Consider the following 25,826-nt stretch of genomic DNA (forward strand, 5'->3'; position numbering starts at 1 on the left):
CTGCGGATCCGCAGCAGTTTCCCATGAGTTTACAGTTCAATGTAAACCTACGGGAAACAAAAATCGCTGTACACATGCTGCGGAAAAACTGCACGGAAACGCAGCGGTTTACATTCCGCAGCATGTCACTTCTTTGTGCGGATTCCGCAGCGGTTTTACAACTGCTCCAATAGAAAATCGCAGTTGTAAAACCGCAGTGAAATGCGCAGAAAAAAACACGGTAAATCCGCCATAAATCCGCAGCGGTTTAGCACTGCGGATTTATCAAATCCGCAGCGGAAAAATCCGCAGAGGACCAGAATACGTGTGCACATACCGAAACCCTAACCCTACCCCTAACCCTACCCCTAACCCTACCCCTAACCCTACCCCTAACCCTACCCCTAGCCCTAACCCTACCCCTAACCCTACCCCTAACCCTAACCCTACCCCTAACCCTATTCTAACATTAGTGGAAAAAAAAAAAATTCTTTATTTTTTTATTGTCCCTGCCTATGGGGGTGACAAAGGGGGGGGGGGGGGTCATTTATTATTTTTTTTTTATTTTGATCACTGAGATATAATCTATCTCAGTGATCAAAATGCACTTTGGAACGAATCTGCCGGCCGGCAGATTCGGCGGGCGCACTGCGCATGCGCCCGCCATTTTGGAAGATGGCGGCGCCCAGGAAGAAGACGGACGGGACCCCGGCTGGATCGGTAAGTATGATGGGGTGGGGGGGGACCACGGGGGGGGGGGGGGATCGGAGCACGGGGGGGGATCGGAGCACGGGAGGGGGGAATCGGAGCGCGGGAGGGGTGGAACGGAGCACGGGGGGGCTGGAACGGAGCACGGGGGGGGGTGGAACGGAGCACCGGGGGGGGGTGGATCGGAGTGCAGGGGGGGTGATTGGAGTACGGGGGGGTGATTGGAGCACGGGGGTGAGCGGACAAGAGCACGGGGGGGAGCGGAGCACAGGACGGAGGGGAGCGGGGCAGTGTACCGGGCAGATCGGAGGGCTGGGGGGGCGATCGGAGGGGTGGGGTGGGGGCACATTAGTATTTCCAGCCATGGCCGATGATATTTCAGCATCGGCCATGGCTGGATTGTAATATTTCACCAGTTATAATAGGTGAAATATTACAAATCGCTCTGATTGGCAGTTTCACTTTCAACAGCCAATCAGAGCGATCGTAGCCACGAGGGGGTGAAGCCACCCCCCCTGGGCTAAACTACCACTCCCCCTGTCCCTGCAGATCGGGTGAAATGGGAGTTAACCCTTTCACCCGGCCTGCAGGGACGCGATCTTTCCATGACGCCACATAGGCGTCATGGGTCGGATTGGCACCGACTTTCATGACGCCTACGTGGCGTCATGGGTCGGGAAGGGGTTAAGAAAGCTAGGAGGAGAGCAGCAATTTTGGATTTTTTAGCTATGCAGAGTGCATCTATTTTTTGTTTGCAAGAATGTGGGATTGTGGATGGTGTGAAAGGGGATGAGTGGTCTTATGGTGCGTCTGTATGGTCTGGTAGTGCAAATAATAGAAATGATGGTGTGGGTATTTTAGTTAAGGGGCAGGAGGTTGTTTTGAATAATTATTTGGTGGTGGAGGTGGGGAGGTGTATCTTAACAAATTTTGAATATAAAAATGTTAAGTTTTGTGTTATCAATATTTATGCGCCAGTAGAAAAAAATGAGCGTAAGTTATTATTTGAAAAAGTGAAGCTTTTTGTTCCAGGAAGAGTGCCTGTGGTGATTGTGGGTGATATGAATTGTGATGTGGGGGGAGTGAATGTGGATGTGTCTGGAAAAGTTTTGCTGGAGTTAGTTACTGACTTTGATTTGAGTGATATGCAGCGTGTGTGTAAGGTTAACCCTTTGTTAGATACCTTTTTTTCTGATAGTGGAAGAGCACAGTCCGGGTTGGATTATTGTTTTATTTCTAAAAATATTATTCCTGTTGGATATAAGCAGGATAGGGTCGTTTTTTCGGACCATGTTTGTGTGTTGTGCGAGTTAGATATTAATGTTAGTGGTGTGTTTGGAAAGGGTTTGTGGAAATTAAATGTGAAATTGTTGGAAAATGAAGCTGTAAGGAAGGAGTATGTGAGAAAGTATGAACAGTGGTGTAAGAGTAAGGAAAATTTTGGGAATGTTTGTGAGTGGTGGGATTGGGTTAAGAGGCAGACAAAAAAGTTTTTTTAAAAGTGTGGGGTATGAATTTGCGGCAATTAAGAGGGAAAAGTTTGTTAAGTTGAATGCCCGTTTATGTTTATTGTATAAATTGAGGGAAGGAGGAATGGAGGTGGAGGAGGGGATAAAAAAGGTTAAAAAAGAAATTAAAGAGTTTTTGGAAGAGAAAGGGAAGAGTATTATTTTTAGGGCAAAAATTGATAGAATGGAGCAAGATGAAAGGTGTTCGAGGTTTTTCTTTAAAAAGGTTTTTGGGAAAAAGCAGAGTATGGGTGTTTTGAATGCAGTGGATGGAAGAGAGGTAAGTGGGGAGGATATGTGTGAACATGTGGCTAAGTTTTATGAGGAGCTGTATGCAGTGAAGTGGAGGGATGAGGCTTTGGAGGAGGATGTACTAAGTGTATTAGAAAATAAATTGAGTGAGATGGAGAGAGAGAGAGTGATGGGTGAGGTGACAGGTGATGAGGTATGGAAGGTAATGAATAGCATGACGTTAAATAAGACTCCAGGAGAGGATGGTCTTCCTATAGAGTTTTATAGGGTGATGTGGCATGTGATTGGTAAGGATTTTGTGGATATGTGTAAGTATATGTGGTCTAGTATGGAGGTGGCTGAGAGTATGCGTGCAGGGATGGTTGTGTTAATACCTAAAAAAGGAGATTTGAAGAGTTTAAAAAATTGGAGACCGATAACGTTGTTGAATTGCGATTATAAGATCTATGCGAAAGTAATGGCGAATAGGATGCGTGATGTGATAGAGAGTGTGATTGGGGATGAACAGTGTTGTGCAGTGCCTGGGAGACGTATACACGAGTGTGTGTGTGTATGTTGAGAGATTGTTTGTGGGACTGTATGAGTCGGAAGAAGAGTGTATTTGTTTTGAGTTTGGACTTTGAAAAGGCATATGATCGGTTAGCACATAGTTTTTTGTTCCGGGTATTATTGAGAATGGGGTTTCCACCTGATTTTGTTTGGAGGGTGAGGAGCTTATATAAAGACATTTATAGTTGTGTTTTGATGAATGGTTCTGTGGGTAGAAGAGTGAATGTTTTTTCAGGTGTGCGACAAGGTTGTCCTTTGTCTCCTGTGGTTTTTATTTGTGCGATTGAACCGTTGTTTTGTATGTTGAGGAAAGATAAAGTGATTAGAGGTGTACAAGTGCCAGGAGGTGGAGGGAGGGAATGGAAGGTTAGTGCTTATATGGATGACGTGTGTGTGTTGTGTGATTCAGAGTATTCTGTGAGGCGGGTGAAGTTATTAGCGTCTATTTTCTGTGGTGCGTCAGCATTTAAGGTGAATTGGGAGAAGAGTGAGTGTAAGGTTTTTGGGGGAGGGGTTTTAAGTAAGGATGTAGGAGTGAATGAGGTGACTGGGTCTATTAAGGTTTTGGGTGTGAAATTCTCAGAGAGTTTGGATGGGAAAGAAAGTTGGGATGATGCGAAAGGAAAGGTTGAGCAGAAGTTATGTTTTTGGAAGATGAGAAGTCTTTCGTTTTTTGAAAAAATCTTAGTTATTAAAAGTGTGATTTTGCCTATTTTCTTATATATTGCAGTGGTCTTTCCGCCGGGGTATATGTGTATGAGAGGGTTAAATAGGATTCTGTTTGTGTTTTTGTGGAATTCTAGAATGGAGAGGGCTAGAAGGGGGTATTGGTGAAACGTTTAGAAAAAGGTGGGTTGGGTTTTCCAAACCTTGAGGTGTTTTTTGGTGTAAATATTGTGGTTTTTGTGTTGAGGGTGATTAGGATGGATGGGAAGTTTTCTTGTCTGTGTAGGTTTTTGTTTGGGGCGTATTTATTTCGTTTGAGGTGGCGAGAGAGGGATCTGAGGTATCCGGTGGCTTTTGACGTGCATAGATGGTATGTGTGGTGTTGTGAGAGGCAATTCAGTATCACAATGGACATGGAGGTCAGAGCACCTACAGTGATCTGACAATAACCCCAAATAATAGAACGAGCTCTGAGACGTGGGAACTCTGCAGACCGCAATCCCTGATCCTCTCCAAACACAACTAGAGGCAGCCGTGGATTGCGCCTAACGCTACCTATGCAACTCGGCACAGCCTGAGAAACTAACTAGCCTGAAGATAGAAAAATAAGCCTACCTTGCCTCAGAGAAATACCCCAAAGGAAAAGGCAGCCCCCCACATATAATGACTGTGAGTAAGATGAAAAGACAAACGTAGGGATGAAATAGATTCAGCAAAGTGAGGCCCGATATTCTAGACAGAACGAGGATAGGAAAGATAACTTTGCGGTCTACACAAAACCCTAAAGAAAACCACGCAAAGGGGCAAAAAGACCCTCCGTACCGAACTAACGGCACGGAGGTACACCCTTTGCGTCCCAGAGCTTCCAGCAAAACAAATAGACAAGCTGGACAGAAAAAATAGCAACAAATAGCAAAGAAGCACTTAGCTATGCAGAGCAGCAGGCCACAGGAATGATCCAGAGAAACACAAGTCCAACACTGGAACATTGACAGGAAGCATGAATCAAAGCATTAGGTGGGGTTAAGTAGAGAAGCACCCAACGACCTCACCAGATCACCTGAGGGAGGAAACTCAGAAGCAGCAGTACCAGTTTCCTCCACAAACGAAAGCTCCCAGAGAGAATCAGCCGAAGTACCACTTGTGACCACAGGAGGGAGCTCTGCCACAGAATTCACAACAGTACCCCCCCCTTGAGGAGGGGTCACCGAACCCTCACCAGAGCCCCCAGGCCGACCAGGATGAGCCACATGAAAGGCACGAACAAGATCGGGAGCATGGACATCAGAGGCAAAAACCCAGGAATTATCCTCCTGAGCATAACCCTTCCATTTAACCAGATACTGGAGTTTCCGTCTTGAAACACGAGAATCCAAAATCTTCTCCACAATATACTCCAATTCCCCCTCCACCAAAACCGGGGCAGGAGGGTCAACAGATGGAACCATAGGTGCCACGTATCTCCGCAACAATGACCTATGGAAGACGTTATGTATGAAAAAAGAATCTGGGAGGGTCAGACGAAAAGACACAGGATTAATAACCTCAGAAATCCTATAAGGACCAATGAAACGAGGCTTAAACTTTGGAGAGGAAACCTTCATAGGAATATGACGAGAAGATAACCAAACCAGATCCCCAACACGAAGTCGGGGACCCACACGGCGTCTGCGATTAGCGAAACGTTGAGCCTTCTCCTGGGACAAGGTCAAATTGTCCACTACTTGAGTCCAAATCTGCTGCAACCTGTCCACCACAGTATCCACACCAGGACAGTCCGAAGACTCAACCTGTCCTGAAGAGAAACGAGGATGGAACCCAGAATTGCAGAAAAATGGCGAAACCAAGGTAGCCGAGCTGGCCCGATTATTAAGGGCGAACTCAGCCAAAGGCAAAAAGGACACCCAGTCATCCTGATCGGCAGAAACAAAGCATCTCATAGTAACATAGTAACATAGTAACATAGTAACATAGTAACATAGTTAGTAAGGCCGAAAAAAGACATTTGTCCATCCAGTTCAGCCTATATTCCATCATAATAAATCCCCAGATCTACGTCCTTCTACAGAACCTAATTGTATGATACAATATTGCTCTGCTCCAGGAAGACATCCAGGCCTCTCTTGAACCCCTCGACTGAGTTCGCCATCACCACCTCCTCAGGCAAGCAATTCCAGATTCTCACTGCCCTAACAGTAAAGAATCCTCTTCTATGTTGGTGGAAAAACCTTCTCTCCTCCAGACGCAAAGAATGCCCCCTTGTGCCCGTCACCTTCCTTGGTATAAACAGATCCTCAGCGAGATATTTGTATTGTCCCCTTATATACTTATACATGGTTATTAGATCGCCCCTCAGTCGTCTTTTTTCTAGACTAAATAATCCTAATTTCGCTAATCTATCTGGGTATTGTAGTCTCAGATAGGTTTCCAAGGTCTGATTGGTTCGTTCGGTCTGGCCATTAGTCTGAGGATGAAAAGCCGAGGAAAAAGACAAGTCAATGCCCATCCTACCACAAAAGGCTCGCCAAAGCCTCGAAACAAACTGGGAACCTCTGTCAGAAACGATATTCTCTGGAATGCCATGCAAACGAACCACATGCTGGAAGAACAATGGCACCAAATCAGAGGAGGAAGGCAACTTGGACAAGGGTACCAGATGGACCATCTTAGAAAAGCGATCACAGACCACCCAAATGACTGACATCTTTTGAGAGACGGGAAGATCTGAAATAAAATCCATAGAGATATGTGTCCAAGGTCTCTTCGGGACCGGCAAGGGCAAAAGCAACCCACTGGCACGAGAACAGCAGGGCTTAGCCCGAGCACAAATCCCACAGGACTGCACAAAAGAACGCACATCCCGCGACAGAGACGGCCACCAAAAGGATCTAGCCACTAACTCTCTGGTACCAAAGATTCCAGGATGACCAGCCAACACCGAACAATGAACCTCAGAGATCACTTTATTTGTCCACCTATCCGGGACAAACAATTTCTCCGCTGGACAACGATCAGGTTTATTAGCCTGAAATTTTTGCAGCACCCGCCGCAAATCAGGGGAGATGGCAGACACAATTACTCCTTCCTTGAGGATACCCGCCGGCTCAGATAAACCCGGAGAGTCGGGCACAAAACTCCTAGACAGAGCATCCGCCTTCACATTTTTAGAGCCCGGAAGGTATGAAATCACAAAGTCAAAACGGGCGAAAAACAGCGACCAACGAGCCTGTCTAGGATTCAAACGCTTAGCAGACTCGAGATAAGTCAGGTTCTTATGATCAGTCAATACCACCACGCGATGCTTAGCTCCTTCAAGCCAATGGCGCCACTCCTCGAATGCCCACTTCATGGCCAGCAACTCTCGGTTGCCCACATCATAATTCCGCTCAGCAGGCGAAAACTTCCTGGAAAAAAAAGCGCATGGTTTCATCACTGAACAATCAGAACCTCTCTGCGACAAAACAGCCCCTGCTCCAATCTCAGAAGCATGAACCTCGACCTGGAACGGAAGAGAAACATCAGGTTGACACAACACAGGGGCAGAAGAAAAACGACGCTTCAACTCTTGAAAAGCTTCCACAGCAGCAGAAGACCAATTGACCAAATCAGCACCCTTCTTGGTCAAATCGGTCAATGGTTTGGCAATACTAGAAAAATTGCAGATGAAGCGACGATAAAAATTAGCAAAGCCCAGGAACTTTTGCAGACTTTTCAGAGATGTCGGCTGAGTCCAATCATGGATGGCTTGGACCTTAACAGGATCCATCTCGATAGTAGAAGGGGAAAAGATGAACCCCAAAAATGAAACCTTCTGCACACCAAAGAGACACTTTGATCCCTTCACAAACAAAGAGTTAGCACGCAGGACCTGAAAAACCGTTCTGACCTGTTTCACATGAGACTCCCAATCATCCGAGAAGATCAAAATGTCATCCAAGTACACAATCAGGAATTTATCCAGGTACTCTCGGAAGATGTCATGCATAAAGGACTGAAACACTGATGGAGCATTGGCAAGTCCGAATAGCATCACTAGATACTCAAAATGACCCTCGGGCGTATTAAATGCAGTTTTCCATTCATCGCCTCGCCTGATTCGCACCAGATTATACGCACCACGAAGATCAATCTTGGTGAACCAACTAGCCCCCTTAATCCGAGCAAACAAATCAGATAACAAAGGCAAGGGGTACTGAAATTTAACAGTGATCTTATTAAGAAGGCGATAATCTATACAAGGTCTCAGCGAACCATCCTTTTTGGCTACAAAAGAACCCTGCTCCTAATGGCGACGATGACGGGCGAATATGCCCCTTCTCCAGGGATTCCTTCACATAACTGCGCATAGCGGTGTGCTCAGGCACGGATAAATTAAACAGTCGACCTTTTGGGAATTTACCACCAGGAATCAAATTGATAGCACAATCACAATCCCTATGCGGAGGTAGGGCATCGGACTTGGGCTCATCAAATACATCCCGGTAATCAGACAAGAACTCTGGAACCTCAGAAGGGGTGGATGACGAAATTGACAAAAATGGAACATCACCATGTACCCCCTGACAACCCCAGCTGGACACCGACATGGATTTCCAATCCAATACTGGATTATGGGCTTGTAGCCATGGCAACCCCAACACAACCACATCATGCAGATTATGCAACACCAGAAAGCGAATATCCTCCTGATGTGCAGGAGCCATGCACATGGTCAGCTGGGTCCAGTATTGAGGCTTATTCTTGGCCAAAGGCGTAGCATCAATACCTCTCAATGGAATAGGACACTGCAAGGGCTCCAAGAAAAACCCACAACGCTTAGCATATTCCAAGTCCATCAAATTCAGAGCAGCGCCTGAATCCACAAACGCCATGACAGAATATGATGACAAAGAGCAGATCAAGGTAACGGACAGAAGAAATTTTGACTGTACCGTACCAATGGTGGCAGACCTAGCGAACCGCTTAGTGCGCTTAGGACAATCAGAGATGGCATGAGTGGAATCACCACAGTAGAAACACAGCCCATTCAGACGTCTGTATTCTTGCCGTTCAACTCTGGTCAAAGTCCTATCGCACTACATAGGCTCAGGTTTAAGCTCAGGTAATACCGCCAAATGGTGCACAGATTTACGCTCACGCAAGCGTCGACCGATCTGAATAGCCAAAGACATAGACTCATTCAAACCAGCAGGCATAGGAAATCCCACCATGACATCCTTAAGGGCTTCAGAGAGACCCTTTCTGAACATAGCTGCCAGCGCAGATTCATTCCATTGAGTGAGCACTGACCATTTTCTAAATTTCTGGCAATATACCTCTATCTCATCCTGACCCTGACAAAGAGCCAGCAAATTCTTTTCTGCCTGATCCACTGAATTAGGCTCATCGTACAGCAATCCGAGCGCCAGGAAAAACGCATTGATATTACTCAATGCAGGATCTCCTGGCGCAAGAGAAAATGCCCAGTCCTGAGGGTCGCCGCGCAAAAAAGAAATAATAATCAAAACCTGTTGAACTGGATCACCAGAGGAACGAGGTTTCAAGGCCAGAAATAACTTACAATTATTTTTGAAACTCAGAAACTTAGTTCTATCTCCAAAAAACAAATCAGGAATAGGAATTCTTGGTTCTAACATAGATTTCTGATCAATAGTGTCTTGAATCTTTTGTACTCTTGCCGAGAGCTGATCCACAAATGAAGACAGACTTCTAATGTCCATCGCTACACCTGTGTACTGAACCACCCAAATGTCTAGGGGAAAAAAAAGACAAAACACAAAGCCAAGAAAAAAAAATGGTCTCAGAACTTCTTTTTTCCCTCTATTGAGAATCATTAGTACTTTTGGCTTCCTGTACTGTTGTGAGAGGCAATTCAGTATCACAATGGACATGGAGGTCAGAGCACCTACAGTGATCTGACAATAACCCAAAATAATAGAACGAGCTCTGAGACGTGGGAACTCTGCAGACCGCAATCCCTGATCCTCTCCAAACACAACTAGAGGCAGCCGTGGATTGCGCCTAACGCTACCTATGCAACTCGGCACAGCCTGAGAAACTAACTAGCCTGAAGATAGAAAAAATAAGCCTACCTTGCCTCAGAGAAATACCCCAAAGGAAAAGGCAGCCCCCCACATATAATGACTGTGAGTAAGATGAAAAGACAAACGTAGGGATGAAATAGATTCAGCAAAGTGAGGCCCAATATTCTAGACAGAACGAGGATAGGAAAGATAACTTTGCGGTCTACACAAAACCCTAAAGAAAACCACGCAAAGGGGCAAAAAGACCCTCCGTACCGAACTAACGGCACGGAGGTACACCCTTTGCGTCCCAGAGCTTCCAGCAAAACAAATAGACAAGCTGGACAGAAAAAATAGCAACAAATAGCAAAGAAGCACTTAGCTATGCAGAGCAGCAGGCCACAGGAATGATCCAGAGAAACACAAGTCCAACACTGGAACATTGACAGGAAGCATGAATCAAAGCATTAGGTGGGGTTAAGTAGAGAAGCACCCAACGACCTCACCAGATCACCTGAGGGAGGAAACTCAGAAGCAGCAGTACCAGTTTCCTCCACAAACGGAAGCTCCCAGAGAGAATCAGCCGAAGTACCACTTGTGACCACAGGAGGGAGCTCTGCCACAGAATTCACAACAGTGTGGGTTTATAAATTTTGGGTGAAGTATGAGTTGTGTGATGTGGATGTTAGGTTGTTGAGTAATAAGAAGGCTGTGTATAGGATGATTGAATGTAGAGAGACAGAGTGTGGAATAAACATGGTTAGAGGGAATGATATAGAAAAAGTATGGAAGAAAGTGCGGTTGGACGGTATGACGAATAGGCAGAGTGAGATTGTGTGGCAGTCTTTGCATGGAGTGTTACCAGTTAGAGAATTTCAGAAGAATCGTGGGTTGGGGAGAAGTGATATGTGTCCGAGAGGTGGGTGTGGTGGAAGGGAAAGTGTAATACATGTGTTTTGGAATTGTCATTATGCTAGGGAGGTGATTGGAAGAATGGGACCGTTGTGTAAAGAATTGTGTGGTGTGAGCTTGTTATCATTCGAGTTGTTCATGTTTGGCTTGGGAATGTGTGATGGAGTGAAGGAGAGAGTGTTGTGGTTAATAGTTGCATGTATAAAGGAAGTATTATGGGATATGAGGAATGTGTATGTTTTTAAGAGAAAGGAAATTGTAGTAAAGAATAGTCTAAAAGTGATTTTGGGGAAGATGTATGTGTGTTTTCTATTGGATAAAAGAAGAAAGGGGGAGGTGGATGCCGAAGGGATTTGGAATGTGAAGAAGTGGAGATACCTTGTAAATATGTCTTGACTTGTTTTTTCTGATGTTGTAGTAAACTGACATTTTCCGATGATGATGGGAACAGCTTTTGTGTTTTGGATTTGACGCAGCTGTTTGGGATTTTTCTTTGGTCTTGGATTTCTGGACTGTGGATTTTCCCATCTGAGGGAAAAAAAAAAAAAGAAACAGCTGTCTGTGGATGGATACCATGTTTTGGCATAGGTGGTTTTCCTTTTGGATGCTGCACTTCCCGTGGTTGTTCCTTCCCGGTGAAAGACCTGGCTATTTATTGCTTGCGTTGAGAAACACGTGATGGTGTCTCCGCGGCTTTTCTACATGCATTTTTAAAGGTTACTGCGTCTCAGAATTATTCACCTTTTCATGACAACCTTCATTAGTATTGAGTAGAGAACCCCTCAGCTTTTATGATATAAATCCAGAAAGCAGAATCTGATAGTGTTACATTACTCATGAGCAATGGCTGGATCCGACTTCTTCAAATCTCACCAAAGATTTTCTATAGTGTTCAAGTCAGGTGACTGTGATGGCCACTCCAGAATCTTCCAGGACTTCTTGTGAAATCAAGCCTTTGTGAACTTTGAGGTATGCTCGGGATTAATATCCTTTTGGAAGGTCCAGTGACACTGAAGCTTCAACTTCCGCACAGAAGGAATGACATTTCTTCTTAAAATTTCTTTAGGATTGAATTCATTGCAAGTTTACAGTTACAGCAGAAGCAAAGTAGCACCAGGGAATCACCGTGCTTTACTGTAGGCAATTTAGTCTTTTCAGCGTATTGGCAGACGCGGTACTGATTAAGGTACGCGTCTCTGACTGGGGAGCACATAAAAAGAGCTGCACGTAAAGGTTGTCAGTGCCAGTTCCCCCCTAGCATCACTCCCCCTTAGTGATGCACTAATTGGAAGACCCCCAGCCGGCCAGTGGGCACTAGAGGGGAGGGGTCCTACGGCCACTCCTACAGGGGTTAAATCCAGGTGTCCAGCCAGGAACTTTCTCTTTCACTCTCGGCAGGACACCTGGAAGCTTTTGTCCCTGCAGTCGTGATGTCGGACCCCCTGATTGAGGCCTTACAGAAGAGAGCGGCACAGAGAGGTGAGAACTGGCTTCGGTCCATTTTTACCGACATCAGGGCTCAGCTTTCTGTGCCCTCTCCCGACCCCCTGCTCACACCCCCCTTATCTGGCCCGGCCTCGTCCTCCCTCACGCCTGTGCCCCCGGGGCCCCTTATGGCAAGCTCACCTTCCACGCTGGCCTGCTCGCCAGCTGGGGGCCGTCCCGTGCAGCGTTCATGCGGTCCAGGGTTTGATTCGGTGCTGCCCCTCTCTCCCGCCCTACGGGCTGAGGGTATCACAGCCGCAGACGTTGGGAGGGCCTCCAGGAAGCGGTGGGGGAGGGATGGGCGCCGCACACATTGCAAACGAAGGGTATTTCCCCCGGGCGTCGCGGGCCGCGCCGTGCAGCTGGCAGCGTCGCCTCCTCCCCCTGTGCCTCCGGTGGCCGGTGGTGAGCTGACTAGCGGCGCCGGGCGGCGTGAGGCTTCGCCTCCTTCCCTGGCCGCTCTGGCGGGTACCGCGGCTGTGCGGGGGGGAAGGCGGTCTGCCCGCCTACCCCGCGCCCCGGAGCGGCTCCAGGTCGGTGAAGGGGCGGCCTTGCCGCCTCGCAGCGGCCAGCGTCCTCAGGCACCGCTTGCTGCATCGGTCCGACGCTCGGTGGAAGCTCCGGCCACCGACTTCCTGCCTCTGCCCGCCCACTTCCGGTCGCCTCATTTCAACAGCGCTGGTTACAGCGCCGGACAGTCTTCCGTTACCTTCCCTGCGGGCATATATATGCCGCCCGCAGGGGGTAACCTGGAGGCTACCAATAGCGCCCCACGGTCCCCAGAGCGCGCTGATCGGTCAAACCAGACCGATCAGCGCGCTGATTTCTCACCAGGTCTGACCTCCTGCCCACCCCCGGCAGACGCCGCACTGATGCCTGCTCGGGGGTATCAGGGGTCAGGACGAAGCGGTTACAGCGCGGCTGAAGAGCGCATTGTTCGGTCCCATAGGACCGAGCAGGGCGCTCAACAGCTGCACAATGGGAATCACTGCATAATATCAATAAACACACCAAGCACGGACATATTTACACCTCCCCCCATTGCCCAATTTCCTAATAAAAATTATCCGTCAACCGCCGTCCTGTTAAATCCCAGCAACGAGGCGGAATACAGTTACCGCCTGACTCCCCCCCTTCTAAGTAGCACTACAGGACCGTATACCTCCAATATTCACCCCCATAATTCCGTTAGAACCCCCCCCATTACACCGCTGGGCAACGGCGGACGAAGGCGTAGACGCCGCACGTCCTCCCAATCCTCATCAGATAACTCCCATCACCATTCCCGCTACCCCTCTAAACGCCCCTCCCGTCACCGTCGCAGATGCAGCTCCCATAGGAGCCGCCGCAGGTCTCAGACAACATCCGAGGGGTCCGAATTATCGCAGAGCCCGGACAGAAGTCGCGCACGTGGCAAATCATCTAAATCGCGGGCACCCTCTAGGGCTTTCAGCCAGGGAGAACAATCCCCCGCGGCTTCCAGCCACAACAACCACCACGCAGTAGCTGAAGACAGAGCCAACAATCCGCCACTACGTGGTAGTAATCGGGCTCCATCGCAAGATACTCAGCATCAATCCCTCGCTGTAGCGGGAGCCAGAGTTTCCCCGTCCTGCGACATCACCCCGTCAACATCTGCGGGGGTTCCTCCAGGATCGGTGTACACTCGTCCAGAGTCACACAGCGGTGAGTGTACCAAGGGTAGCGAGGAAACATTACGCTACGGGGTTAATGTAAAGGAAATGGAGCTAACTTCAGCGTTAAAGGAGATAATCCTACAACTTTCACATTCGAGCGGTAAAGTGGTGAACAATTCAACACCACAGTCCGCTAATCTACACAAAGACGCCTTCTTCTGCGGGATCAGCCCGCTAGGCGCTCATATAGATCTGGACACTAGACAGAAGATATGGAACAACGATTATATTGATATTTGGTCGCTGTTATCAGCGGACCAACTAACGGTGGATAGAGCTAACGATAGGGGTTTCGATAGGGGGAGATCGAAAATCAGTTTAACCATGAATAATTGGCTCCAGGCCTTCGCAGTATTGGGCTGTATTATGGGCCAGAAGCATCCGGAACGCTGCTCCGAGTTGTTTATATATCAGGACATGATATATAGTTCGTATAAGTCGCACGGCGGTTCAGCCTGGCGTCAGTACGACGAGGAGTTCCGCAGGCGTCTGGCACTACAGCCCGATTTAGGTTGGGGGGTGAAAGCGACAGATGTGTGGTTGCGGCTGATGCTGTCCCAAAAGCCCCCCTTTTCATCCACGACCACTAATTATTCCGCAGCCGCAGGTCAGAACTCGGTAGTCGTGCGAAAACCAGGGGCCCGCTGGCTATATAACGAGGGAAACTGCCGTTTCCACACATCATGCAAATTCAGACATGATTGCTCCGCTTGCGGGGGGGGGGGGGACCCAGCATCAAGGTGCACTCGTCAGCCGCACAAAGGGCCTACACAGCAGAACCCCGGTGAGCGTAATCGCGATGGCCCCCTGGCTAAAGCTCTACCCTAATAAGAAAGCGGCTCAGCAGCTGCAGGCAGGATTCTCCGACGGTTTCTTTATCCCCTTTAGGCTAACAAGAACGCCAACCCTATCTGATAGCCTAAAATCGGCTCGCGAATTTCCCCAAATTCTCAGACTAAAAATCGAAAAGGAGGTAGAAATGGGTAGAATAGCCGGCCCCTTTAAATCGCTCCCCTTCAAAAACATGAGAATATCATCGTTAGGCATCATACCAAAAAAGGAATCCGGTAAATACCGCCTAATCCACCATTTATCTTACCCAAAGGGCGATTCGGTTAACGACGCAATTTCCACAGAAGAAGCTTCCGTCTCATACGCGTCGTTCGATAAAGCGGTAGAACTAGTCCGGGCAGCCGGACCCGGCGCCCTGCTAGCCAAATCCGACATAGAATCGGCATTCCGGTTACTACCCGTGCACCCCGAATGTTTCCACCTTCTGGGCTGCAAAGTGGACCAATACTATTACTTCGACATGTGCCTCCCGATGGGATGTTCCATCTCATGTCACTATTTCGAGCTTTTCAGCACCTTCCTAGATTGGGTAGTTCGGTACAAGACGGGAAGTAAATCCCTAATTCACTACCTCGACGATTTCCTGTTCGTCGGCCCCAGAAATTCTAAACTCTGCTTCGATCTACTAGAAAAATTCAAATCTATCTCACTCAAATTCGGCGTGCCATTGTCACCGGAGAAAACGGAGGGTCCATGTAATGTATTGCCCTTCTTGGGCATTGAAATAGATACCAACATGATGGTGTTCCGCTTACCAGAGGATAAAATGCAAAAAACCCTGCAAATGTTGAAAGGCTTCCGCGAAGTTAACAAGGTAACCCTACTGCAAATGCAGGCGTTATTGGGTCTACTGACGTTCGCCTGCCATGTAATGCCGGTCGTCAGAGCTTTCTCGCGCAGACTATCGCTGGCAACAAAAGGCGCTTCTCAGCCCGGCCACAGAATTAGGCTCACTCGTTCGCTAAAAGCAGATCTGCTGGTATGGCAGACGTTCCTACAATCGTACAACGGTCACACGTGCGTCATGGCTAGAGAGATCACAAGCAAGGAATTAGGGCTGATAATAGGGTGGAACAAAAAAGAGGGTTTCGCAGCAATCTATAAAAACCAATGGTGCAAATCTGGTTGGCCAGAGAAATGGACGACAACAAAGTGGGGGCAAGACCCAGCCCTATGGGAATTGTTTGCGGTAGTAGCAGCGATGGAGTTATGGGCCGATCAGTTGAGGAACATGAACATTCGTTTCCAAACTAAAAATGTGAAAACAGCGAAGAGTCTAAATCACATGTCTTCTTCATCCCTGCCCATACTCGCTCTCTTGCAACGGCTCGCACTGATATGCCTAGAAAACAATATTTGGTGTAGAGCCACCGTGGTGGTGGAACTTGACGAGAATATCATTAACCCATTGTTGTTTTCCAATTGGCAGGCTTTCAGAATCCAGCAGCCCAACGCGCAACCCCGGGGGGACACAGTGGCCAATCATTGATGCCCTTAATCCGGGCATCCGTTTCGCCAGCTACCTGGCAGGTGTATGGTAAGGCTTGGGAGGAGTGGTGCTCACTAATTCAGGGTAGGCCAGTCGATAAATGCGACCGAGCACGAAGCGCGGTGACAACCGATTTCCTATTACGGATGAGGGAAGGTGGGGCGTCGGGCACCTCGGCACAACGGAAATTATCGGGGCTAGCATTTTTCTTTCAATTATTGGGTTGGGTAGACGTAACTAAGTCCTTTTGCATAAGACAAGCCATAAAAGGTTGGAAAAGGCTTCAGCCAAGCCAAGAATGTCGCCGCCCCATTTCACTGAGATTATTGCAGGACCTGATTGCGATATCCCCGTCGGTCTGCTTATCGCAATATGAGGCGGCCCTCATATCAGCAGCTTTTGCGACCGTCTTTTTCGGAGCTCTGCATATCAGCGAATTGCTACCGCGGTCAAAAAACGCGTCGGAAGGAGGCCTAATTAATGAGGACATAGTTATATGCAGCGACGCCCTGCGCATCAGGGTTAGAAAATCCAAATGCGATCCCACTGTTAGGGGCACATGGGTACTGGTTAACTCCACAGATGGCCCAGCTTGCCCGCTAAAAATGGTTAGAAGATACGCCGGGATAAGACACGCTGGTAGATTTTTCTTCACTCATACAGACGGGTCCCCTCTGACCAAGTACCAATTTCAGGCGATGTTCAAGCTATGCTTGGAAAAAGCCGGCGCAAATCCAAAGGAGTACGGAACACATTTGTTTCGCATAGGTGCAGCCACAGAAGCGGCTAGGGCAGGAGTGTCAGAGGCCGAGGTGCAGAGAATGGGTCGTTGGAAGTCCGCATGCTTCGCCAGATACATAAGACCCGACTTGCTTAATTAACATGTGTTGTCTCTTACAGGGGTTGAAGTTTGGGTTGTAGGAGATTCCTACGTTTACTGGGCCGAAAAGAGGGCCGAACGGCGGCCAGGAGGGATGAATCTTTACCTCCCGGGCATAAAAGTTTACTGGAGGGGTGTCAGAGGCCTCCAGTGGAGACAGGTGTTCAAAGAGATGGTTCGCATAGCAAGGATGGTGGAACATCCGGTGATAATGGTGGTACACGCGGGTGGCAATGACCTGGGCAAACAAAAGGTGGCCGAAATGTACAAATGGGTGACAACGGATATCGAAAGGTTCAACTGTCTATTCAGGAACATAATACTGGTGTGGTCAGATATAACACCACGGGCCGTTTGGCGAGGAGTAAGAGATAAAAAAGCCATAGAGCGGACAAGAAGGAAATTCAATGCGCGGATTGGAAAATATGTGAGAGGAAGAGGCGGTATCGTGATCCATCACCACCAGCTACAAGGGGATAACACGCCACAATTAAGACCGGACGGAGTTCACCTAACGGACATTGGCCTCGATATTTTTCTGTCTGGTTTACAGGATGGGGTTGAACAGGCCCTAACATCGAGGGGTGGGGTCGGAGTCCCGCGTAGTTAATACAAGGGATCCTCCGTGGCGGAAAAAGCGGAGGAGGGCAAAGGTCATAACCGCTCGTTGGGCCAATTCCCCTGTCGATCACGGACAGGAGCTCGGCGCGAGCTGCTCGTTACGATATGTAATTGCCCTTTCTCCGATTATTTAATTAATAAACTGTGACCGACCTGTTCAACCCACCTAGGACTGTGTGTGTTTCATTACGGGAGTGATGGGAGGGGGGAAGGCACTGGTTACGACACGCAGGTCTCCACAGTCTGGCAGACGCAGTACTGATTAAGGTACGCGTCTCTGACTGGGGAGCACATAAAAAGAGCTGCACGTAAAGGTTGTCAGTGCCAGTTCCCCCCTAGCATCACTCCCCCTTAGTGATGCACTAATTGGAAGACCCCCAGCCGGCCAGTGGGCACTAGAGGGGAGGGGTCCTACGGCCACTCCTACAGGGGTTAAATCCAGGTGTCCGGCCAGGAACTTTCTCTTTCACTCTCGGCAGGACACCTGGAAGCTTTTGTCCCACCCACCCACCCTCCCTTTTAAAGGCTAATGATTAAACTAACCCGCAGGAGAATGTAAATGTGTGGATTATGTTGTAAGATCTAAAAAAAAAAAAAAAAATTTATTACGCATGTTGATAGAACTAACCCCTGGTAACCTTTATTAAGTCACAGCGGAAAAAAAAAGCGGAGGAGGGCAAAGGTTGTAACCACTCGTTGGGCCAATTCCCCTGTCGATCACGGACAGGAGCTCGGTGCGAGCCGCTCGTTACGATATGTAATTGCCCTTTCTCCGATTATTTAATTAATAAACTGTGACCGACCTGTTCAACCCACCTAGGACTGTGTGTGTTTCATTACGGGAGTGATGGGAGGGGGGAAGGCACTGGTTACGACACGCAGGTCTCCACAGTCACGTTATTCTTTCTCATCCAGACAACCCACTGATTCATAAGCCCAAGCAATTCCAAATCTTGCTTAATGTCTCCATAGAACAATATACCAAAACATGTGCGGCTTATTTATATCATTTTAAGCATATTGTTGCTGAATTTCATGTGCTTTTGGGTCAGTAGAGAAGTGCATCTTGGTTTTCGGAAATTAGTGCTATGCAAATTGATACCTCAGTGACTGTAGCCACCAAATGTTTCTGCAGCTCATTTGCACTTGAACGTTTTTGACCACCTGGCTCTTCAAGAACCTGGTGGAAGCCTATCAGAGCTTCTTAAATAATTCTGAGACTGCAAAAGTAGTTAAAAATGGTACTTTGCTGTGAATTTGGAAAAAATGCTTCTTATATTAGTTGTCTTAAGCTATTTAAATTCTACTTGTTTCATTGGTTTATTCCAAACAGCAGAAAATTTGTAAATGTAGCCCTACTTGAGTTAGCTGCAAAATCCAAATTCTTGTTAACCTCTGTCCACATATTTTGATGAACATCGAATGGGACAAGTATTAAAGGCGGAGTACAAATTTACAACAGCATTGTCTTAATGACTTTATCATATTTTCATCAATATTAATTTAACATTTTGGCAGAAGGGATGAATTTAATGCTGACAAATCTGAAACTCCAAAGAGCTCACAAAATGGTCGTGACCAATGACTCAAAAGAATCTGTGATTTCTCGGCATTTAGTCGTTTCTACTCACCTGGGTAGTCATCTGTAGGAATCTCCTCTTTACACCACTCATCACCCCTCACATATGTCTCTGTAGTATTAATAAAAATCAGATCTTCACCCTGAAACAGATATTGTACAAGCTACAGACAGATGTAGAAGTCACATCTATGATCAGCTCTAATCCTGCCATCTCCACCGTTCTCATTACACAAGTATAAAACGTATAATACTGCTGGATACAACAAGATTGAGCAAAAGACCGTCACAGCCGTCTACACATCATAGGGGAGATCTCATGACACCTTCTCTCCATCTACCTGATGATCCTGATGAACATTGGGATTTTCTTCTTTCCAGTCCTTTGGAAGACGAGGACTGGGACATCTCTCTGGTGTTGTCCTCCGGCTGGATACAACTGGAGGAAACACATATAGGGACTGAATTAATTCATTACATACAGATAATTCTAGGCAATGTGCATTTAGTCATGTCTGTCACCTGGTGATGTAAGGGGTTGGGGAACCTCCATCATGACGTCCTTGTACCGATCTTTGTGTCCTTCTAAATACTCCCACTCCTCCATGGAAACATAGATGGCGACATCCTCACACCTTATAGGAACCTGACACATACAACGATACCATCATCCCCCCGATTCTTTCATAGCATTAAAGTATAATGTCCCAGCATTCACAGCATTGTCACCTCTCCAGTCAGCAGCTCAATCATCTTGTAGGTGAGTACTAAGATCTTCTGGTCATTGATGTCCTCATGTTTCAGGGGGTGAGGTGGAGGTCCTGTGATTGTGCTCAGGGGTCTTCCCAATCCATCAGACAGAGGGGACAGACAGCGCTCATTAGAGGTCTTCTTCGCTACTGTGTAATCCTGGTAATGGAGAGACACATTAATAAATCTCACAACAGACATTTCCAGAGTCCTCACCTCTCCAGTTCTGTCCATCTGTTATTCCCATAGATAAGAATGATGTAATGTGACATCATCAGAATCTCTCACCTCTCCAGTAAGCCGGAAGAGGATCTCTAGGGTGAGGTGTAATATCCTCTCCACCATCTTGTCCCGGTCTCTCTCCATCTTTGATGGGTCGATCAGGAAAATTCTCTTATATAGAAGATCTCCACTGAGAGGATTCAATATTGTAGGGACCTGAATGGGAAGAAGATGACAAAATGAAGCATCATAAAGATCCCATGTAATAATACAATTACTGGAGATAATTAGGGGAAACATATGAGAAGATATAACACCTTATGTTACATCTGTGAGTATGATTTTTCAAGTCCTGCACTGCGAATGCGCTGGAAGTTGGGAGAAAAAGTGCAAATACATCACATGACTGCGCGTACATGTCAGCAAAGCAGGAATAAGCTGAGCAGAAATAGGGAACTTTGTGACTTTTGGTTAGAATCCAGGTGACATATTGCTATTAGGTAAAATGTAGCCAATTTTCTAGCATCAATCAGGATGAGCCAAGTAGATAATTTTTACCGAACATTGTTACCTTATCCGAAATCACAAACATTAGCAAAGAAAACTTTTTTCTTATGTTTTGCTCTTAGTTGGGTGATTTCTAGCATATTCACATCAACTTTCTACTGTAAATGCACCATAACTTTTGTGCAATTGTCCTCAGTCACATTTATTTGCTGCAGCCAGAATGTGGTAAATGCTCTAAAATCTCTCCAACATAATAAACAGATGTAAAAAAAATATGCATATATATCTCTGGACCAGATATGACCACCGTACTAACCAGAATCCCTCAATGTCTATCCACTATTTCATCCTTTTTCTCCGCTAGATTTCTAAAACTTAACATGGACAAAACAGAATTCATTGTATTTCCCCCATCTCACGCGACCCCCCCAACGAACCTATCCATTACAGTAAACGGCTGCCCACTCTCCCCAGTCCCACAAGCTCGCTGTCTCGGGGTAATCCTTGACACTGATCTCTCCTTCAAACCGCATATCCAAACCCTCTCCACTTCCTGCCGCCTTCAACTCAAAAAATATTTCACGGATCCGTACATTCCTAAACCAAGAATCTGCAAAAACCCTAGTCCATGCCCTCATCATCTCCCGCCTCGACTACTGTAACCTCCTGCTCTGTGGCCTCCCCTCTAACACTCTTGCACCCCTCCAATCAATTCTAAACTCTGCTGCCCGACTAATCCACCTGTCCCGCTGCTATTCCCTGGCCTCTCCCCTCTGTCAATCCCTTCACTGGCTCCCCATTACCCAGAGACTCCAGTACAAAAGCCTAACCATGACATACAAAGCGTACTCTCCTGCACGCAACCTCCGATCCTCACAAGATCTCCTTCTCTACTCCCCTCTTATCTCCTCTTCCCACAATCGCTTACAAGATTTCTCTCGTGCATCACCCCTACGCTGGAACTCTCTACCACAACATATCAGACTCTCACCTACCATCGAAACCTTCAAAAAGAACCTGAAGACCTACCTCTTCCGGCAAGCCTAGAACCTGCAGTAACCACCGATCGACCAAACCACTGCACGACCAGCTCTATCCTCACCTACTGTATTCTCACCCATCCCTTGTAGATTGTGAGCCCTCGCGGGCAGGGTCCTCTCTCCTCCTGTACCAGTTGTGACTTGTATTGTTCAAGATTATTGTACCTGTTTTTATTATGTATACCCCTGCTCACATGTGAAGCGCCATGGAATAAATGGCGCTATAATAATAAATAATAATATATACAGTGGGGAAAATAAGTATTTGATACACTGCCAATTTTGCAAGTTTTTCCGCGTACAAAGAATGGAGAGGTCTGTCCAACTGTGAGAGATAGAATCTAAAAATAAAAAAAATGAAAATCACATTGTATGAGTTTTAAATAATTAAATTGCATTTTATTGCATGAAATAAGTATTTGATCACCTACCAACCGCCAAGAATTGTCGCTCTCTAAGAAGACCTCCTACTCTGCACTCATTACCTGTATTAATTGCACTTGATTGAACTCATTACCTGTATAAAATACACCTGTCTACACAATCAATCACACTCCAACCTCTTCGCCATGGCCAAGACCAAAGATATGTCAAAGGACACCCAGGACAAAATTGTAGACCTGCACAAGGCTGGGATGGGCTACAGGACAATAGGGAAAAGCTTGGTGAGAAGGCAATAACTGTCGGCAAAATTATTAGAAAATGGAAGAAAAACAAGATGACTGTCAATCTTCCTCGGTCTGGGGCCCCATGCAGGATCTCGCCTCATGGGGTAAGGATAATTCTGGGGAAGGTCAGGAATCAGCTCAGAACAACACAAGAGGACCTGTTCAATGACCTGGATTAAAATTCTGCAGGGCGCGCAAGGTCCCCCTGCTCACTCCAGCACTCGTCGAGGCCCATTTGAAGTTTGCTAATGACCATCTGAATGATCCAGAGGAGGCATGGGGAAAGGTCGAGGCAGATGACGTGTCAGGACTCGAACCCAGCAGCTCTTGTGCACCAGACGGCAGCTCTTCCCTTTGAGCTATTCAGTTCACTGGACAGTTCCGTGCTAACCTTTAGTGGTCAGATCAGACAAAAATAGAACTTTTTGGTATCAACTCCACTCACGTGTTTGGAGGAAGAAGAAGGATGCGTACAACTCCAAGAACACCTTCCCAACCATGAAGCACGGTGGGGGAAACCTCATACTTCGGGAGTGCTTTTCTGCAAAAGGGACAGGAAGAATGCATCGAATTGAAAAAGGATGGATGGGGTCATATTTTGGCAAACAACCTCCTTCCCTCAGTAAGAGAACTGAAGATGGGTCGTGACAATCACCCGAAAGACACAGCCAGGGCAACTAAGGAGTGGCTCCATAAGAAGCATTTCAAGGTAATGGAGTGGCCTAGCCAGTCTCCAGACCTAAACCCAATAGAAAATCTTTGGAGGGAGCTGAAACTCAATGTTCCTCAGCGACAGCCCAGAAACCTGAAAGATCTGGAACAGATCTGTATGGAGGAGTGGGCGAAAATCCCTGCTTTAGTGTCTGCAAACTTAGTCAAGAACTACAGGAAATGCCTGACTTCTGTAGTTGCAAACAAAGGTGTAATATCACGGAATAAGGAGAGAAACTCCTAGAGTGAACCTGCAGGACAGCGACAACGAACCTCCCTAGGGTGAGCTGGCCTAATATATGGGAGGAGTACCGTAGAACGTCCGGGTCAGGATCCTCCAGGATCAAGCGAAGGAGGAACGGAGCGACAGAGAACCAGCCAGTGGAGATGCGCGTGCACCGCAGAAGCCAAGAGGTGAAGTGCGCATGCGCACCCGACAGGAGCCAGGAGACGGTGAAAAAAACGGAAGCGAGGAGTATGATGGGCGCGCACACATGCTGGGCGCTCGCGGAGAAGAATGCCAGGAACCAAAGGAAGACACTGTTAGGGGTCGAGTTCCTGCCTCTGCACAGGGGGAATCTCGGGCCATCTCCGCTGCGGTCTCCCATTCTTCTCCTGCCGCAGTGGAGCTTGCTCAGCGGAGATGTCAATCCCAGCATCTCGCTCAGTCTGACTCTGTGCTTAGAGTTACTGCTGCGTTTCCTGCTTCTCCCATTGAAGTCAGTGCTGGGCAGCGGCGAGCGGACGCTTGTGGGGCTAAGTCCTGCTTTTCACATTCTGAGCATGCCCAGAGTAAGATCTCTCAATGGAGATCGAGGGTCACATGATCAGATACTGCAGCTAAGGTCCTTGTAGCTGCTAGGACTAAATCCTGCTTTGCACTCTGAGCATGCCCAGGGCGAGATCTCTCAGTGGAGATCCAGGGTCACATGCTCAGGTGCTGCAGCACTCCATTGGTCCTTCTTTGGAAGGTCCTAAACATGCTGCAGCTATTTAAGCCTCGCATGGCCGCACGGCCATGCGCTAGTATTGTCTTTTGTAAATGTGTGTGTGTTGTGAGTGAAAGTCATTCTTTAAAATCCCCTCCCTATTGTATGACTGCTCGCGGAAGGTGGGTGATTGCTACCTAGCGCCCGACTTAGCCATCAGCACGGTACACACATTACAGCGTCTTATTGCTGTGACCGCCAGTGCGGCGCCGTGCGCTTTCTCTGCGCTTTCCTAACCCAAGCCTGGGTGGATAGTGGCGTCCGCCAGTGCGGCACCGCACGCACTCTCGTGCCTCTAAAATATATTCTCTTGGTGCGGTACCGCGGCCCTGTGACTCAACAGGGTTCGCTTCCTTCACACTGGGTGAAGTTAACCCAAGTGTGTATTCATATTGTACCGCCATCTCGTCCGTCTCTACTAGCAGCAGGGTTTTCACCTGCACAGTGGACCTCGGACGGCGAACGCACCTAATACCATTACACCTTATACTTGGTGCGTTCCGCCAGTCCTAACATAATACTAGCGCCAAGGTCTGGCTAGTAATGACGGACGATCAGCGTTCACAGCGGTACATCCAGCAGCTGGAGGGAAGGTTGGCGGCTCTTGAGCGTTCAACCTCAGCTGTGGATGTTACTGCTGTCGCTGTTCAGGCTGCAAGTGTGGCTGCAGCTACCTTGTCCACTGCCGCCCCTGTACCGATGCTATCTCGCCTCCCGCTACCAGAGAAATTTTCTGGTGACAGTAAGTCCTGTAGGGGTTTCGTGAGTCAGTGCTCAATACATCTCGAGCTTCTGGCCTCTCGTTTCCCTACAGAGCGGGCTAAGGTGGGCTTTATCGTATCTTTATTGTCGGACAGGGCGTTGCAGTGGGCTACGCCGCTGTGGGAGCGTGGCGATCATGTGGTGCAGAGTGCTCCGTTATTCCTGAGCACTCTGAAACAGGTCTTTTTAGGACCTCGTGTCACCCATGATACGGCGCTCCAACTGTTGGCATTGACTCAGGGCCCGTCCTTGGTCAGCCATTTTGCCGTCCACTTCCGCACCCTAGCATCTGAGCTGGAGTGGTCGGATAAGGCCCTTATTCCTATATTTTGGAGGGGGCTGGCTGACCATGTTAAGGACGCCCTGGCCACTAGGGAGATTCCCGCCACACTGGAAGAGTTAATAACAGTGTCTACTCGTACTGACCTCCGTTTTCACGAGCGGAGGTTAGAGCGAGCCCAGTGTAGGCAGAGGTTTCGGCTGGCTTCCACCTTCGCCAAACCTTTAAAGTCTCCAGTCCAGGCTCCTGAGTCCCATGAGCCTATGGTAGTGTCACGAGCGGGATCTAAGTCCCGGACCGCTCGTGCACTCCAGGTTTGTCATGTTTGCCAACAGTCAGGACATCTTGCCACCAGATGTCTCCAGCGGTCGAGGAAACGTCAGCGTCTAGTGGTAGTAGGTGGAGGTGCACTAGACACGGCGACGTTTGCCTCCTTTAAGGGGACAATAACATTAGGCTCTTCCTCCCACTCGGTAGAGCTCTGCGTGGATTCTGGGGCGGAGGGCAATTTTATGTCTTCTGCCTTCGCCCAACGTCACGCAATACCCCTGGTTATGCTACCTCAACCAGTAACGGTACGAGTGGTGAATGGGTCGACACTGCCCGCACAGATAACACATCAGACCATCCCTTTTACTCTGTCCATGTCACCATCCCATCAGGAGATTATATCTCTGCTCATCATTCCTGAGGGGAT

At 47.8% G+C, this 25,826-nt stretch overlaps 1 protein-coding gene across 1 annotated transcript in view; it reads right to left on the reverse strand.

The window, feature by feature from the left end:
• LOC138666593 (zinc finger protein 585A-like) overlaps positions 1 to 25,826 on the reverse strand; it is a 132,815-nt gene that overhangs the window by 75,236 nt on the left and 31,753 nt on the right. Inside the window, exons 2-6 of the mRNA XM_069754791.1 lie at positions 20,239 to 20,388; positions 19,930 to 20,109; positions 19,723 to 19,846; positions 19,542 to 19,639; positions 19,253 to 19,343 (exon numbers count right to left, since the gene is read on the reverse strand). Coding sequence (XP_069610892.1) covers positions 19,253 to 19,343; positions 19,542 to 19,639; positions 19,723 to 19,846; positions 19,930 to 20,109; positions 20,239 to 20,388 — 643 coding nt within the window. The remainder of the gene's footprint in view (positions 1 to 19,252; positions 19,344 to 19,541; positions 19,640 to 19,722; positions 19,847 to 19,929; positions 20,110 to 20,238; positions 20,389 to 25,826) is intronic.

The sequence above is a fragment of the Ranitomeya imitator genome, chromosome 2 (assembly GCF_032444005.1).
Source record: "Ranitomeya imitator isolate aRanImi1 chromosome 2, aRanImi1.pri, whole genome shotgun sequence".
NCBI lineage: Eukaryota > Metazoa > Chordata > Amphibia > Anura > Dendrobatidae > Ranitomeya > Ranitomeya imitator.